Consider the following 20,642-nt stretch of genomic DNA (forward strand, 5'->3'; position numbering starts at 1 on the left):
TCTCCCTCTCTCCCTCTCTCCCTCCTCTCTGCAGGTGGTCAGATCAGTTTTGATGTGTTCCCAGAAGGCTGGGACAAGCGTTACTGTCTGGGCCTGGTTGAGAAAGACTCCTATAAAACCATACACTTCTTTGGAGACAAAACTAAACCTGTAAGTAGCTTTATGATGACAACCACGTTATAATGACAACCACGTTATAGCTTTATAATGACAACCACGTTATAATGACAACCACGTTATAGCTTTATAATGACAACCACGTTATAGATTTATGATGACAACCACGTTATAATGACAACCACGTTATAATGACAACCACGTTATAGCTTTATAATGACAACCACATTATAGCTTTATAATGACAACCACGTTATAATGACAACCATGTTATAGCTTTATAATGACAACCACGTTATAGCTTTATAATGACAACCACGTTATAGCTTTATAATGACAACCACGTTATAGCTTTATAATGACAACCACGTTATAGCTTTATAATGACAACCACGTTATAGCTTTATAATGACAACCACGTTATAGCTTTATAATGACAACCACGTTATAATGACAACCACGTTATAGCTTTATAATGACAACCACGTTATAGCTTTATAATGACAACCACGTTATAGCTTTATAATGACAACCACGTTATAGCTTTATAATGACAACCACGTTATAATGACAACCACGTTATAGCTTTATAATGACAACCACGTTATAGCTTTATAATGACAACCACGTTATATTGACAACCACGTTATAGCGTTATAATGACAACCACGTTATAATGACAACCACGTTATAGCTTTATAATGACAACCACGTTATAATGACAACCACGTTATAGCTTAATAATGGGCAGTGCAAATAGTCCGGGTAGCCATGATTAGCTGTTCAGGAGTCTTATGGCTTGGGGGTAGAAGCTGTTGAGAAGTCTTTCGGACCTAGACTTGGCACTCCGGTACCGCTTGCCGTGCGGTAGCAGAGAGAACAGTCTATGACTAGGGTGGCTGGAGTCTTTGACAATTTTGAGGGCCTTCCTCTGACACCGCCTGGTATAGAGGTCCTGGATGGCAGGAAGCTTGGCCCCAGTGATGTACTGGGCCGTACGCACTACCCTCTGTAGTGCCTTGCGGTCGGAGGCCAAGCAGTTGCCATACCAGGCGGTGATGCAACCAGTCAGGATGCTCTCAATGGTGCAGCTGTATAACGTTTTGAGGATCTGAGGACCCATGCCAAATCTTTTCAGTCTCCTGAGGGGGAAGAGGCTTTGTCGTGCCCTCTTCACGACTGTCTTGGTGTGTTTGGACCATGATAGTTTGTTGGTGATGTGGACACCAAGGAACTTGAAGCTCTCAACCTGTTCCACTACAGCCCCGTCGATGAGAATGGGGGCATGCTCGGTCCACTTTTTTTCCTGTAGTCCACAATCATCTCCTTTGTCTTGATCACGTTGAGGGAGAGGTTGTTGTCCTGGCACCACACGGCCAGGTCTCTGACCTCCTCCCTATAGGCTTTCTCATCGTTGTCGGTGATCAGGCCTACCACTGTTGTGTTATCGGCAAACTTAATGATGGTGTTGGAGTCGTGCCTGGCCATGCAGTCATGGGTGAACAGGGAGTACAGGAGGGGACTGAGCACGCACCCCTGAGGGGCCCCTGTGTTGAGGATCAGTGTGGCAGATGTGTTGTTACCTACCCTTACCACCTGGGGGCGGCCCGTCAGGAAGTCCAGGATCCAGTTGCAGAGGGAGGTGTTTAGTCCCTGGATCCTTAGCTTAGTGATGAGCTTTGAGGGCACTATGTTGTTGAATGCTGAGCTGTAGTCAATGAATAGCATTCTCACGTAGGTGTTCCTCTTGTCCAGGTGGGAAAGGGCAGTGTGGAGTGCAATAGAGATTGCATCTGTGGATCTGTTGGGGCGGTATGCAAATTGGAGTGGGTCTAGGGTTTCTGGGATAATGGTGTTGATGTGAGCCATGACCAGCCTTTCAAAGCACTTCATGGCTACAGACGTCAGTGCTACGGGTCGGTAGTCATTTAGGCAGGTTATCTTAGTGTCCTTGGGCACGGGGACTATAGTGGTCTGCTTGAAACATGTTGGTATTACAGACTCAGTCAGGGACATGTTGAAAATGTCAGCGAAGACACTTGTCAGTTGGTCAGCACATGCTCGGAGTACACATCCTGGTAATCCATCTGGCCCTGCGGCCTTGTGAATGTTGACCTGCTTAAAAGTCTTACTCACATCGGCTACGGAGAGCATGATCACATAGTCATCCGGAACAGCTGGTGCTCTCATGCATGCTTCAGTGTTGCTTGCCTCGAAGCGAGCATAGAAGTGGTTTAGCTCGTCTGGAAGTCTTGTGTCACTGGGCAGCTCGCGGCTGTGCTTCCCTTTGTAGTCTGTAATAGTTTTCAAGCCCTGCCACATCCGACGAGCGTCAGAGCTGGTGTAATATGATATGTTGATGTTGTGCTTTAGGGAGGAAACAATATGATATATTAATGTTGATGTTGTGCTTTAGGGAGGAAACAATATGATATATTAATGTTGATGCTGTGTTTTAGGGAGGAAACAATATGATATATTAATGTTGATGTTGTGCTTTAGGGAGGAAACAATATGATATATTAATGTTGATGTTGTGTTTTAGGGAGGAAACAATATGATATATTAATGTTGATGTTGTGTTTTAGGGAGGAAACAATATGATATATTAATGTTGTGTTTTAGGGAGGAAACAATATGATATATTAATGTTGATGTTGTGCTTTAGGGAGGAAACGATATGATATATTAATGTTGATGTTGTGCTTTAGGGAGGAAACAATATGATATATTAATGTTGATGTTGTGCTTTAGGGAGGAAACAATATGATATATTAATGTTGATGTTGTGCTTTAGGGAGGAAACGATATGATATATTAATGTTGATGTTGTGCTTTAGGGAGGAAACAATATGATATATTAATGTTGATGTTGTGCTTTAGGGAGGAAACGATATGATATATTAATGTTGATGTTGTGCTTTAGGGAGGAAACAATATGATATATTAATGTTGATGTTGTGTTTTAGGGAGGAAACAATATGATATATTAATGTTGATGCTGTGCTTTAGGGAGGAAACAATATGATATATTAATGTTGTGTTTAGGGAGGAAACAATATGATATATTAATGTTGATGTTGTGCTTTAGGGAGGAAACAATATGATATATTAATGTTGTGTTTTAGGAGGAAACAATATGATATATTAATGTTGATGTTGTGCTTTAGGGAGGAAACAATATGATATATTAATGTTGTGCTTTAGGGAGGAAACAATATGATATATTAATGTTGATGTTGTGTTTTAGGGAGGAAGCAATATGATATATTAATGTTGATGTTGTGTTTTAGGGAGGAAACAATATGATATATTAATGTTGATGTTGTGCTTTAGGGAGGAAACAATATGATATATTAATGTTGATGTTGTGTTTTAGGGAGGAAACAATATGATATATTAATGTTGTGTTTTAGGGAGGAAACAATATGATATATTAATGTTGATGTTGTGCTTTAGGGAGGAAACAATATGATATATTAATGTTGATGCTGTGCTTTAGGGAGGAAACAATATGATATATTAATGTTGATGTTGTGCTTTAGGGAGGAAACGATATGATATATTAATGTTGATGCTGTGTTTTAGGGAGGAAACAATATGATATATTAATGTTGTGTTTTAGGGAGGAAACAATATGATATATTAATGTTGATGTTGTGCTTTAGGGAGGAAACAATATGATATATTAATGTTGTGCTTTAGGGAGGAAACAATATGATATATTAATGTTGATGCTGTGTTTTAGGGAGGAAACAATATGATATATTAATGTTGATGCTGTGTTTTAGGGAGGAAACAATATGATATATTAATGTTGATGCTGTGTTTTAGGGAGGAAACAATATGATATATTAATGTTGATGTTGTGCTTTAGGGAGGAAACAATATGATATATTAATGTTGATGTTGTGTTTTAGGGAGGAAACAATATGATATATTAATGTTGATGTTGTGCTTTAGGGAGGAAACAATATGATATATTAATGTTGATGTTGTGCTTTAGGAGGAAACAATATGATATATTAATGTTGATGTTGTGCTTCAGGAGGAAACAATATGATATATTAATGTTGATGTTGTGCTTTAGGGAGGAAACAATATGATATATTAATGTTGATGCTGTGTTTTAGGGAGGAAACAATATGATATATTAATGTTGTGTTTTAGGGAGGAAACAATATGATATATTAATGTTGATGTTGTGCTTTAGGGAGGAAACAATATGATATATTAATGTTGATGCTGTGTTTTAGGGAGGAAACAATATGATATATTAATGTTGTGTTTTAGGGAGGAAACAATATGATATATTAATGTTGATGTTGTGCTTTAGGGAGGAAACAATATGATATATTAATGTTGATGTTGTGTTTTAGGGAGGAAACAATATGATATATTAATGTTGATGTTGTGCTTTAGGGAGGAAACAATATGATATATTAATGTTGTGTTTTAGGGAGGAAACAATATGATATATTAATGTTGATGTTGTGTTTTAGGGAGGAAACAATATGATATATTAATGTTGTGTTTTAGGGAGGAAACAATATGATATATTAATGTTGATGTTGTGCTTTAGGGAGGAAACAATATGATATATTAATGTTGTGCTTTAGGGAGGAAACGACTATGATATATTAATGTTGATGTTGTGCTTTAGGGAGGAAACAATATGATATATTAATGCTGTGTTTTAGGGAGGAAACGATATGATATATTAATGTTGATGCTGTGCTTTAGGGAGGAAACAATATGATATATTAATGTTGTGCTTTAGGGAGGAAACAATATGATATATTAATGTTGATGTTGTGCTTTAGGGAGGAAACAATATGATATATTAATGTTGATGCTGTGCTTTAGGGGGAAACAATATGATATATTAATGTTGATGTTGTGCTTTAGGGGGAAACGATATGATATATTAATGTTGATGCTGTGCTTTAGGGAGGAAACAATATGATATATTAATGTTGTGCTTTAGGGAGGAAACAATATGATATATTAATGTTGATGTTGTGCTTTAGGGAGGAAACAATATGATATATTAATGTTGATGTTGTGTTTTAGGGAGGAAACAATATGATATATTAATGTTGTGTTTTAGGGAGGAAACAATATGATATATTAATGTTGATGCTGTGTTTTAGGGAGGAAACAATATGATATATTAATGTTGATGCTGTGCTTTAGGGAGGAAACGACTATGATATATTAATGTTGATGCTGTGCTTTAGGGAGGAAACAATATGATATATTAATGTTGATGCTGTGCTTTAGGGAGGAAACGATATGATATATTAATGTTGTGTTTTAGGGAGGAAACAATATGATATATTAATGTTGATGCTGTGCTTTAGGGTGGAAACGATATGATATATTAATGTTGATGCTGTGTTTTAGGGAGGAAACAATATGATATATTAATGTTGATGCTGTGCTTTAGGGAGGAAACGACTATGATATATTAATGTTGATGCTGTGCTTTAGGGAGGAAACAATATGATATATTAATGTTGATGCTGTGCTTTAGGGAGGAAACGATATGATATATTAATGTTGTGTTTTAGGGAGGAAACAATATGATATATTAATGTTGATGCTGTGCTTTAGGGTGGAAACGATATGATATATTAATGTTGATGCTGTGTTTTAGGGAGGAAACAATATGATATATTAATGTTGTGTTTTAGGGAGGAAACAATATGATATATTAATGTTGTGCTTTAGGGAGGAAACGATATGATATATTAATGTTGTGTTTTAGGGAGGAAACAATATGATATATTAATGTTGATGTTGTGTTTTAGGGAGGAAACAATATGATATATTAATGTTGATGTTGTGTTTTAGGGAGGAAACAATATGATATATTAATGTTGTGCTTTAGGGAGGAAACGATATGATATATTAATGTTGTGTTTTAGGGAGGAAACAATATGATATATTAATGTTGTGCTTTAGGGAGGAAACGATATGATATATTAATGTTGTGTTTTAGGGAGGAAACAATATGATATATTAATGTTGATGTTGTGTTTTAGGGAGGAAACAATATGATATATTAATGTTGATGTTGTGTTTTAGGGAGGAAACAATATGATATATTAATGTTGTGTTTTAGGGAGGAAACAATATGATATATTAATGTTGATGTTGTGCTTTAGGGAGGAAACGATATGATATATTAATGTTGATGTTGTGCTTTAGGGAGGAAACAATATGATATATTAATGTTGATGTTGTGTTTTAGGGAGGAAACAATATGATATATTAATGTTGATGTTGTGTTTTAGGGAGGAAACAATATGATATATTAATGTTGTGTTTTAGGAGGAAACAATATGATATATTAATGTTGATGTTGTGCTTTAGGGAGGAAACGATATGATATATTAATGTTGATGTTGTGCTTTAGGGAGGAAACAATATGATATATTAATGTTGATGTTGTGCTTTAGGGAGGAAACAATATGATATATTAATGTTGATGTTGTGCTTTAGGAGGAAACGATATGATATATTAATGTTGATGTTGTGCTTTAGGGAGGAAACAATATGATATATTAATGTTGATGTTGTGCTTTAGGGAGGAAACGATATGATATATTAATGTTGATGTTGTGCTTTAGGGAGGAAACAATATGATATATTAATGTTGATGTTGTGTTTTAGGGAGGAAACAATATGATATATTAATGTTGTGTTTTAGGGAGGAAACAATATGATATATTAATGTTGATGTTGTGCTTTAGGGAGGAAACAATATGATATATTAATGTTGTGCTTTAGGGAGGAAACAATATGATATATTAATGTTGATGTTGTGTTTTAGGGAGGAAGCAATATGATATATTAATGTTGATGTTGTGTTTTAGGGAGGAAACAATATGATATATTAATGTTGATGTTGTGCTTTAGGGAGGAAACAATATGATATATTAATGTTGATGTTGTGTTTTAGGGAGGAAACAATATGATATATTAATGTTGTGTTTTAGGGAGGAAACAATATGATATATTAATGTTGATGTTGTGCTTTAGGGAGGAAACAATATGATATATTAATGTTGATGCTGTGCTTTAGGGAGGAAACAATATGATATATTAATGTTGATGTTGTGCTTTAGGGAGGAAACGATATGATATATTAATGTTGATGCTGTGTTTTAGGGAGGAAACAATATGATATATTAATGTTGATGTTGTGCTTTAGGGAGGAAACAATATGATATATTAATGTTGTGCTTTAGGGAGGAAACAATATGATATATTAATGTTGATGCTGTGTTTTAGGAGGAAACAATATGATATATTAATGTTGATGCTGTGTTTTAGGGAGGAAACAATATGATATATTAATGTTGATGCTGTGTTTTAGGGAGGAAACAATATGATATATTAATGTTGATGTTGTGCTTTAGGAGGAAACAATATGATATATTAATGTTGATGTTGTGTTTTAGGGAGGAAACAATATGATATATTAATGTTGATGTTGTGCTTTAGGGAGGAAACAATATGATATATTAATGTTGATGTTGTGCTTTAGGGAGGAAACAATATGATATATTAATGTTGATGTTGTGCTTTAGGGAGGAAACAATATGATATATTAATGTTGATGTTGTGCTTTAGGGAGGAAACAATATGATATATTAATGTTGATGCTGTGTTTTAGGGAGGAAACAATATGATATATTAATGTTGTGTTTTAGGGAGGAAACAATATGATATATTAATGTTGATGTTGTGCTTTAGGGAGGAAACAATATGATATATTAATGTTGATGCTGTGTTTTAGGGAGAAACAATATGATATATTAATGTTGTGTTTTAGGGAGGAAACAATATGATATATTAATGTTGATGTTGTGCTTTAGGGAGGAAACAATATGATATATTAATGTTGATGTTGTGTTTTAGGGGAGGAAACAATATGATATATTAATGTTGATGTTGTGCTTTAGGAGGAAACAATATGATATATTAATGTTGTGTTTTAGGGAGGAAACAATATGATATATTAATGTTGATGTTGTGTTTTAGGGAGGAAACAATATGATATATTAATGTTGTGTTTTAGGGAGGAAACAATATGATATATTAATGTTGATGTTGTGCTTTAGGGAGGAAACAATATGATATATTAATGTTGTGCTTTAGGGAGGAAACGACTATGATATATTAATGTTGATGTTGTGCTTTAGGGAGGAAACAATATGATATATTAATGCTGTGTTTTAGGGAGGAAACGATATGATATATTAATGTTGATGCTGTGCTTTAGGGAGGAAACAATATGATATATTAATGTTGTGCTTTAGGGAGGAAACAATATGATATATTAATGTTGATGTTGTGCTTTAGGGAGGAAACAATATGATATATTAATGTTGATGCTGTGCTTTAGGGAGGAAACAATATGATATATTAATGTTGATGTTGTGCTTTAGGGAGGAAACGATATGATATATTAATGTTGATGCTGTGCTTTAGGGAGGAAACAATATGATATATTAATGTTGTGCTTTAGGGAGGAAACAATATGATATATTAATGTTGATGTTGTGCTTTAGGGAGGAAACGATATGATATATTAATGTTGATGCTGTGCTTTAGGGAGGAAACAATATGATATATTAATGTTGTGCTTTAGGGAGGAAACAATATGATATATTAATGTTGATGTTGTGCTTTAGGGAGGAAACAATATGATATATTAATGTTGATGTTGTGTTTTAGGGAGGAAACAATATGATATATTAATGTTGTGTTTTAGGGAGGAAACAATATGATATATTAATGTTGATGCTGTGTTTTAGGGAGGAAACAATATGATATATTAATGTTGATGCTGTGCTTTAGGGAGGAAACGACTATGATATATTAATGTTGATGCTGTGCTTTAGGGAGGAAACAATATGATATATTAATGTTGATGCTGTGCTTTAGGGAGGAAACGATATGATATATTAATGTTGTGTTTTAGGGAGGAAACAATATGATATATTAATGTTGATGCTGTGCTTTAGGGTGGAAACGACTATGATATATTAATATTAATGTTGTGTTTTAGGGAGGAAACGACTATGAGATATTTGCAGATCCCAGAACCATCGGACATGAAGTCACCTGCCCTGAAGATACACAACGCATCTGTCAAGACCTGTTCTTCCACTGACACACAACAGGGATTAGATTTCTAAAGTGCCAAAGGGACAGCCTCTCTTCCTGCCCTACCATGTGATCAGGTGACCATTAGGGCTATTATGGAATTATGGGTAATGATTCATTGTCATGCACATGGCCACGTTTGTCATAGTTGTCATTTTTGATAACTTGAAAAAATGCATCTTTGAAAGTTGGCTTGGAGTGACCTAATGCATACAACACCGCTTTGGTGACACCTCTGTTTAGAAAACAAATGGTTTTGTCCGCTGGGAACTTTTTTATTATAAACCATTGTATGGTAGTTATGTTTTTCAATAAACACCTTAGAAAACATCTCTATATGCTGTGTGATTGGTGACATGTACCATTAAACCCAACCCAATACCATTACAAAACATTATACAGTGTGTTTGGGACCTTTACCATTGGAGACCATTAGAGACCATTAGAGACCATTAGAACTGCTGTAGCCTAATGGTTTTCTTGTTCGCCAGGAATGTTCTAACTAATCCAGACGTTTATTGAAGGGAATAAACCACACACAGGAGGGGCCGTTTCCTGGACACAGATTACGCCTAGGAGAACGACAAACTGATGTGCTTTCATAGAGGACTGGCTTGACTTGTGAGGATGTCCACACAATGTATTTTTATCATGAGCAAAAGCTATTGGTTTTCTACCCAAAGTTGCAAAGAAATTGTTTCATTTAATAAAAACAAGAGACCAGCGAAATGGATGAAATGGTGTGGCAGGAAACGCAGCATCGAGGGGGCAAAACCTGGTACTTTCACACTTATTTATGGTGGAAAATACTTCAATGGCTAATTTCTCTGAACAGGGGAAAAAGCACATCACCAAATTGACTGAGAATACATTACATCGTTTCACTGAACAGGGGAAAACGCACATCACCAAATTGGCTGAGAATACATTACATCGTTTCACTGAACAGGGGAAAAAGCACATCACCAAATTGACTGAGAATACATTGCATAGTAGAAAGAAACAATCCTCCAAGCCACAGCTTCATACCACTGGTCAAACATACAGTGAGGGAAAAAAGTATTTGATCCCCTGCTGATTTTGTACGTTTGCCCACTGACAAAGACATGATCAGTCTATAATTTTAATGGTAGGTTTATTTGAACAGTTAGAGACAGAATAACAACAAAAAAATCCAGAAAAACGCATGTCAAAAATGTTATAAATTGATTTGCATTTTAAATGAGGGAAATAAGTATTTGACCCCTCTGCAAAACATGACTTGGTCAGACGTTTCTTGTAGTTGGCCACCAGGTTTGCACACATCTCAGGAGGGTTTTTGTCCCATTCCTCTTTGCAGATCTTCTCCAAGTCATTAAGGTTTCGAGGCTGACGTTTGGCAACTCGAACCTGCAGCTCCTTCCACAGATTTTCTATGGGATTAAGGTCTGGAGACTAGCTAGGCCACTCCAGGACCTTAATGTGCTTCTTGAGCCACTCCTTTGTTGCCTTGGCCGTGTGTTTTGGGTCATTGTCATACTGGAATACCAATCCAAGACCCATTTTCAATGCCCTGGCTGAGGGAAGGAGGTTCTCACCCAAGATTTGACGGTACATGGCCCCATCCATCGTCCCTTTGATGCGGTGAAGTTGTCCTGTCCCCTTAGCAGGAAAACACCCCCAAAGCATAATGTTTCCACCTCCATGTTTGACAGTGGGGATGGTGTTCTTGGGGTCATAGGCAGCATTCCTCCTCCTCCAAACACGGCGAGTTGAGTTGATGACAAAGAGCTCCATTTTGGTCTCATCTGTCCACAACACTTTCACCCAGTTCTCCTCTGAATCATTCAGATGTTCATTGGCAAACTTCAGACGGGCCTGTACAGTGGGGAAAAAAGTATTTAGTCAGCCACCAATTGTGCAAGTTCTCCCACTTAAAAAGATGAGGCCTGTAATTTTCATCATAGATACACATCAACTATGACAAACAAATTGAGATTTTATTTCTCCAGAAAATCACATTGTAGGATTTTTTTATGAATTTATTTGCAAATTATGGTGGAAAATAAGTATTTGTTCACCTACAAACAAGCAAGATTTCTGGCTCTCACAGACCTGTAACTTCTTCTTTAAGAGGCTCCTCTGTCCTCCACTCGTTACCTGTATTAATGGCACCTGTTTGAACTTGTTATCAGTATAAAAGACACCTGTCCACAACCTCAAACAGTCACACTCCAAACTCCACTATGGCCAAGACCAAAGAGCTGTCAAAGGACACCAGAAACAAAATTGTAGACCTGCACCAGGCTGGGAAGACTGAATCTGCAATAGGTAAGCAGCTTGGTTTGAAGGAATCAACTGTGGGAGCAATTATTAGGAAATGGAAGACATACAAGACCACTGATAATCTCCCTCGACCTGGGGCTCCACGCAAGATCTCACCCTGTGGGGTCAAAATGATCACAAGAACGGTGAGCAAAAATCCCAGAGCCACACGGGGGGACCTAGTGAATGACCTGCAGAGAGCTGGGACCAAAGTAACAAAGCATACCATCAGTAACACACTACGCCGCCAGGGACTCAAATCCTGCAGTGCAAGACGTGTCCCCCTGCTTAAGCCAGTACATGTCCAGGCCCGTCTGAAGTTTGCTAGAGTGCATTTGGATGATCCAGAAGAGGATTGGGAAAATGTCATATGGTCAGATGAAACCAAAATAGAACTTTTTGGTAAAAACTCAACTCGCCGTGTTTGGAGGACAAAGAATGCTGAGTTGCATCCAAAGAACACCATACCTACTGTGAAGCATGGGGGGTGGAAACATCATGCTTTGGGGCTGTTTTTCTGCAAAGGGACCAGAACGACTGATCCGTATAAAGGAAAGAATGAATGGGGCCATGTATCGTGAGATTTTGAGTGAAAACCTCCTTCCATCAGCAAGGGCATTGAAGATGAAACGTGGCTGGGTCTTTCAGCATGACAATGATCCCAAACACACCGCCCGGCAACGAAGGAGTGGCTTCGTAAGAAGCATTTCAAGGTCCTGGAGTGCCCCTAGCCAGTCTCCAGATCTCAACCCCATAGAAAATCTTTGGAGGGAGTTGAAAGTCCGTGTTGCCCAGCGACAGCCCCAAAACATCACTGCTCTAGAGGAGATCTGCATGGAGGAATGGGCCAAAATACCAGCAACAGTGTGTGAAAACCTTGTGAAGACTTACAGAAAACGTTTGACCTGTGTCATTGCCAACAAAGGGTATATAACAAAGTATTGAGAAACTTTTGTTATTGACCAAATACTTATTTTCCACCATAATTTGCAAATAAATTCATAAAAATCCTACAATGTGATTTTCTGGATTTTTTTTTCTCATTTTGTCTGTCATAGTTGACGTGTACCTATGATGAAAATTACAGGCCTCTCTCATCTTTTTAAGTGGGAGAACTTTCACAATTGGTGGCTGACTAAATACTTTTTTTCCCCACTGTATAAAAAAATCATAATTTATACATATCGGGTCCGGGTGGGAGTAGTAGTACTAGTACAACTATTTGGACCCGTGAAGACCTGTACTGTAGTGTGCACATATAATTTATATCATTCAGTATGGCTGGATATGGATATATATACAGTGGGGGAAAAAAGTATTTAGTCAAATCAAATCAAATCAAATTTTATTGGTCACATGCGCCGAATACAACAGGTGCAGACATTACAGTGAAATGCTTACTTACAGCCCTTAACCAACAGTGCATTTATTTTTAATACAAAATTAAAATAAAACAACAACAAAAAAGTGTTGAGAAAAAAAAAGAGCAGAAGTAAAATAAAGTGACAGTAGGGAGGCTATATATACAGGGGGGGTACCGTTGCAGAGTCAATGTGCGGGGGCACCGGCTAGTTGAGGTAGTTGAGGTAATATGTACATGTGGGTAGATTAAAGTGACTATGCATAAATACTTAACAGAGTAGCAGCAGCGTAAAAAGGATGGGGTGGGGGGGCAGTGCAAATAGTCCGGGTAGCCATGATTAGCTGTTCAGGAGTCTTATGGCTTGGGGATAGAAGCTGTTGAGAAGTCTTTTGGACCTAGACTTGGCACTCCGGTACCACTTGGCGTGCGGTAGCAGAGAGAACAGTCTATGACTAGGGTGGCTGGAGTCTTTGACAATTTTGAGGGCCTTCCTCTGACACCGCCTGGTATAGAGGTCCTGGATGGCAGGAAGCTTTGCCCCAGTGATGTACTGGGCCGTACGCACTACCCTCTGTAGTGCCTTGCGGTCAGAGGCCAAGCAGTTGCCATACCAGGCGGTGATGCAACCAGTCAGGATGCTCTCGATGGTGCAGCTGTAGAATTTTTTTGAGGATCTGAGGACCCATGCCAAATCTTTTAGTCTCCTGAGGGGGGAATAGGCTTTGTCGTGCCCTCTTCACGACTGTCTTGGTGTGTTTGGACCATGATAGTTCGTTGGTGATGTGGACACCAAGGAACTTGAAGCTCTCAACCTGTTCCACTACAGCCCCGTCGATGAGAATGGGGGCGTGCTCAGTCCTCTTTTTTTTCCTGTAGTCCACAATCATCTCCTTTGTCTTGGTCACGTTGAGGGAGAGGTTGTTGTCCTGGCACCACACGGCCAGATCTCTGACCTCCTCCCTATAGGCTGTCTCATCGTTGTCGGTGATCAGGCCTACCACTGTTGTGTCGTCAGCAAACTTAATGATGGTGTTGGAGTCGTGCCTGGCCATGCAGTCATGGGTGAACAGAGAGTACAGGAGGGGACTGAGCACGCACTCCCTGAGGGGCCCCGTGTTGAGGATCAGTGTGGCAGATGTGTTGTTACCTACCCTTACCACCTGGGGGCGGCCCGTCCAGGAAGTCCAGGATCCAATTGCAGAGGGAGGTGTTTAGTCCCAAGATCCTTAGCTTAGTGATGAGCTTAGAGGGCACTATGGTGTTGAATGCTGAGCTGTAGTCAATGAATAGCATTCTCACGTAGGTGTTCCTCTTGTCCAGGTGGGAAAGGGCAGTGTGGAGTGCGATAGAGATTGCATCATCTGTGGATCTGTTGGGGCGGTATGCAAATTGGAGTGGGTCTAGGGTTTCTGGGATCAGCCACCAATTGTGCAAGTTCTCCCACTTAAAAAGATGAGAGAGGCCTGTAAATTTCATCATAGGTACACGTCAACTATGACAGACAAAATGAGAAAAAAAAATCACATTGTAGGATTTTTTATGAATTTATTTGCAAATTATGGTGGAAAATAAGTATTTGGTCAATATCAAAAGTTTCTCAATACTTTGTTATATACCCTTTGTTGGCAATGACACAGGTCAAACGTTTTCTGTAAGTCTTCACAAGGTTTTCACACACTGTTGCTGGTATTTTGGCCCATTCCTCCATGCAGATCTCCTCTAGAGCAGTGATGTTTTGGGGCTGTCGCTGGGCAACACGGACTTTCAACTCCCTCCAAAGATTTTCTATGGGGTTGAGATCTGGAGACTGGCTGAGGCCACTCCAGGACCTTGAAATGCTTCTTACGAAGCCACTCCTTCGTTGCCCGGGCGGTGTGTTTGGGATCATTGTCATGCTGAAAGACCCAGCCACGTTTCATATTCAATGCCCTTGCTGATGAAAGGAGGTTTTCACTCAAAATCTCACGATACATGGCCCCATTCATTCTTTCCTTTACACGGATCAGTCGTCCTGGTCCCTTTGCAGAAAAACAGCCCCAAAGCATGATGTTTCCACCCCCATGCTTCACATTAGGTATGGTGTTCTTTGAATGCAACTCAGCATTCTTTGTCTTCCAAACACGACGAGTTGAGTTTTTACCAAAAAGTTATATTTTGGTTTCATCTGACCATATGACATTCTCCCAATCCTCTTCTGGATCATCCAAATGCACTCTAGCAAACTTCAGACGGGCCTGGACATGTACTGGCTTAAGCAGGGGGACACGTCTGGCACTGCAGGATTTGAGTCCCTGGCGGCGTAGGTGTTACTGATGGTAGGCTTTGTTACTTTGGTCCCAGCTTTCTGCAGGTCATTCACTAGGTCCCCCCGTGTGGTTCTGGGATTTTTGCTCACCGTTCTTGTGATCATTTTGACCCCACAGGGTGAGATCTTGCGTGGAGCCCCAGGTCGAGGGGAGATTATCAGTGGTCTTGTATGTCTTCCATTTCCTAATAATTGCTCCCACAGTTGATTTCTTCAAACCAAGCTGCTTACCAATTGCAGATGCAGTCTTCCCAGCCTGGTGCAGGTGTACAATTTTGTTTCTGGTGTCCTTTGACAGCTCTTTGGTCTTGGCCATAGTGGAGTTTGGAGTGTGACTGTTTGAGGTTGTGGACAGGTGTCTTTTATACTGATAACAAGTTCAAACAGGTGCCATTAATACAGGTAACAGTGGAGGACAGAGGAGCCTCTTAAAGAAGAAGTTACAGGTCTGTGAGAGCCAGAAATCTTGCTTGTTTGTAGGTGACCAAACACTTATTTTTCCACCATAATTTGCAAATAAATTCATTAAAATCCTACAATGTGATTTTCTGGATTTTTTTCCTCAATTTGTCTGTCATAGTTGACGTCTACCTATGATGAAAATTACAGGCCTTTCTCATCTTTTTAAGTGGGAGAACATGCACAGTTGGTGGCTGACTAAATACTATTTTTCCCCACTGTATAGACATCCTGAGATAGAGAAAATAAGATGTCCATATAGGCCTACAGTGGGGAGAACAAGTATTTGATACACTGCTGATTTTGCAGGTTTTCCTACTTACAAAGCATGTAGAGGTGTGTAATTTTTATCATAGGTACACTTCAACTGTGAGAGACGGAATCTAAAACAAAAAATCCAGAAAATCACATTGTATGATTTTAAGTACTTAATTTGCATTTTATTGCATGACATAAGTATTTGATACATCAGAAAAGCAGAACTTAATATTTGGTACGAAACCTTTGTTTGCAATTACAGAGATCATACGTTTCCTGTAGGTCTTGACCAGGTTTGCACACACTGCAGCAAGGATTTTGGCCCACTCAGACCTTCTCCAGATCCTTCAGGTTTCGGGGCTGTCGCTGGGCAATACGAACTTTCAGCTCCCTCCAAAGATTTTCCTATTGGGTTCCAGGTCTGGGACAGGCTAGGCCACTCCAGGACCTTGAGATGCTTCTTACGGAGCCACTCCTTAGTTGCCCTGGCTGTGTGTTTCGGGTCGTTGTCATGCTGGAAGACCTAGCCACGACCCATCTTCAATGACACAGGTCAAACGTTTTCTGTAAGTCTTCACAAGGTTTTCACACACTGTTGCTGGTATTTTGGCCCATTCCTCCCATGCAGATCTCCTCTAGGCATTGATGTTTTGGGGCCGTCGCTAGCAACACGGACTTTCAACTCCCTCCAAAGATTTTCTATGGGGTTGAGATCTGGAGACTGGCTGGCCACTCCAGGACCTTGAAACATGCTTCCTACGAAGCCACTCCTTCGTTGCCGAGGCGGTGTTTGGGATCATTGTCATGCTGAAAGACCCAGCCACGTTTCATCTTCAATGCCCTTGCTGATGGAAGGAGGTTTTCCTCAAAATCTCATGATACATGGCCCCATTCATTCTTTCCTTTCACGGATCAGTCGTCCTGGTCCCATTGCAGAAAAACAGCCCCAAAGCATGATGTTTCCACCCCCATGCTTCCACAGTAGGTATGGTGTTCTTTGGATGCAACTCCAGCATTCTTTGTCCTCCAAACACGCGAGTTGAGTTTTTACCAAAAAAAGTTCTATTTTGGTTTCATCTGACCATATGACATTCTCCCAATCCTCTCTGGATCATCCAAATGCACTCTAGCAAACTTCAGACGGGCCTGGACATGTACTGGCTTAAGCAGGGGACACATCTGGCACTGCAGGATTTGAGTCCCTGGCGCAGTGTGTTACTGATGGTAGGCTTTGTTAATTTGGTCCCAGCTCTCTGCAGGTCATTCACTAGGTGATCATTTTGACCCCACAGGGGTGAGATCTTGCGCGTGGAGCCCAGATCGAGGGAGATTATCAGTGGTCTTGTATGTCTTCCATTTCTAATAATTGCTCCCACAGGGTTGATTTTTCAAACCAAGCTGCTTACCTTTGCAGATTCAGTCTTTCCAGCCTGGTGCAGGTGTACAATTTTGTTTCTGGTGTCCGTTGACAGCTCTTTGGTCTTGGCCATAGTGGAGTTTGGAGTGTGACTGTTTGAGGTTGTGGACAGGTGTCTTTTATACTGATAACAAGTTCAAACAGGTGCCATTAATACAGGTAACAGTGGAGGACAGAGGAGCCTCTTAAAGAAGAAGTTACAGGTCTGTGAGAGCCAGAAATCTTGCTTGTTTGTAGGTGACCAAATACTTATTTTCCACCATAATTTCCAAATAAATTCATAACAAATCCTACAATGTGATTTTCTTGAAAAAAATTCTCAATTTGTCTGTCATAGTTGACGTGTACCTATGATGAAAATTACAGGCCTCTCATCTTTTTAAGTGGGAGAACTTGCACAATTGGTGGCTGACTAAATACTTTTTTCCCCCCACTGTATATCTGAAAATATGTGGATTCGTTCATACCTGAGTATAACGGCTTGGATCAGTCAGCATGTTGACACATACCCAAATACTGTATGTAAGCAGGGAAACATCTCATCCCAGATGTCTCCCAGGACTCGTACAGCAGCAGGGAGATGCAGGGAAACATCTCATCCCAGATGTCTCCCAGGACTCGTACAGTAGCAGGAGATGCAGGGAAACATCTCATCCCAGATATCTCCCAGGACTCGTACAGTAGCAGGAGATGCAGGGAAACATCTCATCCCAGATATCTCCCAGGACTCGTACAGCAGCGGAGATGCAGGGAAACATCTCATCCCAGATATCTCCCAGGACTCGTACAGCAGCAGGGAGATGCAGGAAATATCTCATCCCAGATATCTCCCAGGACTCGTACAGTAGCAGGAGATGCAGGGAAACATCTCATCCCAGATATCTCCCAGGACTCGTACAGCAGCAGGGGAGATGCGGGAAACATCTCATCCCAGATGTCTCCCAGGACTGCGTACAGCAGCAGGGAGATTTTGAGGTCTGGATTGGATGCATGTAGAAACTGTCCCATTACAGAGAATATCCTAGCTCCATATGAAATGAAGGACATGCATATCTGGAGCACGTCTCTACTTATATCTAATGAAAGATTGACCATTTTGGCCCAGTGCTGCAGCTACCTCTTGGTGCTGGGCTGTGTGTCTCTCTCGGGTACTCTGCCCAGTGCTGCAGCTACCTCCCTTGGTGCTGGGCTGTGTGTTCTCTCGGGTACTCTGCCCAGTGCTGCAGCTACCTCCTCTTGGTGCTGGGCGTTGTGTTCTCTCGGGTACTCTGCCCAGTGCTGCAGCTACCTCCTTGGTGCTGGGCTGTGTGTTCTCTCGGGTACTCTGCCCAGTGCTGCAGCTACCTCCTTGGTGCTGGGCTGTGTTCTCTCAGGTACTCTGCCCAGTGCTGCAGCTACCTCCTGGTGCTGGGCTGTGTGTTCTCTCAGGTACTCTGCCCAGTGCTGCAGCTACCTCCTTGGTGCTGGGCCGTGTGTTCTCTCGGGTACTCTGCCCAGTGCTGCAGCCACCTCCCTTGGTGCTGGGCTGTGTGTTCTCTCGGGTACTCTGCCCAGTGCTGCAGCTACCTCCTTGGTGCTGGGCTGTGTGTTCTCTCGGGTACTCTGCCCCAGTGCTGCAGCTACCTCCTTGGTGCTGGGCTGTGTGTTCTCTCGGGTACTCTGCCCAGTGCTGCAGCTACCTCCTTTGGTGCTGGGCTGTGTGTTCTCTCGGGTACTCTGCCCAGTGCCGCAGCTACCTCCTTGGTGCTGGGCTGTGTGTTCTCTCGGGTACTCTGGCCAGTGCTGCAGCTACCTCCTTGGTGCTGGGCTGTGTGTTCTCTCGGTACTCTGCCCAGTGCCTGCAGCTACCTCCTTGGTGCTGGGCTGGTGTTCTCTCTGGGTACTCTGCCCAGTGCGCAGCTACCTCCTTGGTGCTGGGCTGTGTGTTCTCTCAGGTACTCTGGCCAGTGCTGCAGCTACCTTCCTTGGTGCTGGGCTGTGTGTCTCTCGGTACTCTGCCCAGTGCTGCAGCTACCTCCTTGGTGCTGGGCTGTGTGTTCTCTCGGTACTCTGCCCAGTGCTGCAGCTACCTCCTTGGTGCTACTGTTTGTTTTCTCTCTGGTACTCTGCCCAGTGCTGCAGCTACCTCCTTGGTGCTGGGCTGTGTGTTCCCTCGGGTACTCTGCCCAGTGCTGCAGCTACCTCCTTGGTGCTGGGCTGTGTGTGTTCTCTCGGTACTCTGGCCAGTGCTGCAGCTACCTCCTTGGTGCTGGGCTGTTGTGTTCTCTCAGGTACTCTGCCCAGTGCTGCAGCTACCTCCTTGGTGCTGGGCTGTGTGTTCTCTCGGGCAGCTCTGCCCAGTGCTGCAGCTACCTCCTTGGTGCTGGGCTGTGTGTTCTCTCGGGTACTCTGCCCAGTGCCGCAGCTACCTCCTTGGTGCTGGGCTGTGTGTTCTCTCTGGTACTCTGCCCAGTGCTGCAGCCTACCTCCTTGGTGCTGGGCTGTGTGTTCTCTCGGGTACTCTGCCCAGTGCTGCAGCTACCTCCTCTGGTGCTGGGCTGTGTGTTCTCTCGAGTACTCTGGCCAGTGCTGCAGCTACCTCCTTGGTGCTGGGCTGTGTGTTCTCTCAGGTACTCTGCCCAGTGCTGCAGCTACCTCCTTGGTGCTGGGCTGTGTGTTCTCTCAGGTACTCTGCCCAGTGCTGCAGCTACCTCCTTGGTGCTGGGCTGTGTGTTCTCTCGGGTACTCTGCCCAGTGCTGCAGCTACCTCCCTTGGTGCTGGGCTGTGTGTTCTCTCGGGTACTCTGGCCAGTGCTGCAGCTACCTCCTTGGTGCTGGGGCTGTGTTTCTCTCGGGTACTCTGCCCAGTGCTGCAGCTACCTCCTTGGTGCTGGGCTGTGTGTTCTCTCAGGTACTCTGCCCAGTGCTGCAGCTACCTCCTTGGTGCTGGGCTGTGTGTTCTCTCAGGTACTCTGCCCAGGGCTGCAGCTGAGTGAAGTCGCAGCAACACTGCCTGGCTGGGGGCTGTGTGCACTGAGTGAAGTGCTGAGTGAAACATTCATTTTTAAAAGCGCTATGCACAGACATAAAAGTTAGTCTAATTTACTTGAAATTAAAGTCTACTGAAGTGAGACTTTGTCCTTGTGTTTCTTGGCTATTTACATTGTTCTGTTACCAAGCTAGGTTGTTTTTCAATGTTTTGAGTTTCAACTGCCAGGGAAGAGAAGACGACACCGCTACTGGTCAGACTCCATCTCACA

General features: G+C 41.4%; 1 protein-coding gene across 1 annotated transcript in view; it reads left to right on the forward strand.

The window, feature by feature from the left end:
- LOC123486975 (phosphomannomutase 2-like) overlaps nt 1–9,627 on the forward strand; it is a 20,175-nt gene extending 10,548 nt beyond the window's left edge. The window contains exons 7-8 of the mRNA XM_045218135.1: nt 35–150; nt 9,200–9,627. Of these exons, the coding sequence (XP_045074070.1) occupies nt 35–150; nt 9,200–9,304 (221 nt within the window). The 3' untranslated portion in view covers nt 9,305–9,627. The remainder of the gene's footprint in view (nt 1–34; nt 151–9,199) is intronic.
- Nucleotides 9,628–20,642: the final 11,015 nt, after the last annotated feature.

Source organism: Coregonus clupeaformis, unplaced genomic scaffold, assembly GCF_020615455.1.
Source record: "Coregonus clupeaformis isolate EN_2021a unplaced genomic scaffold, ASM2061545v1 scaf1395, whole genome shotgun sequence".
In the NCBI taxonomy this organism is placed as follows: Eukaryota; Metazoa; Chordata; class Actinopteri; order Salmoniformes; family Salmonidae; genus Coregonus; species Coregonus clupeaformis.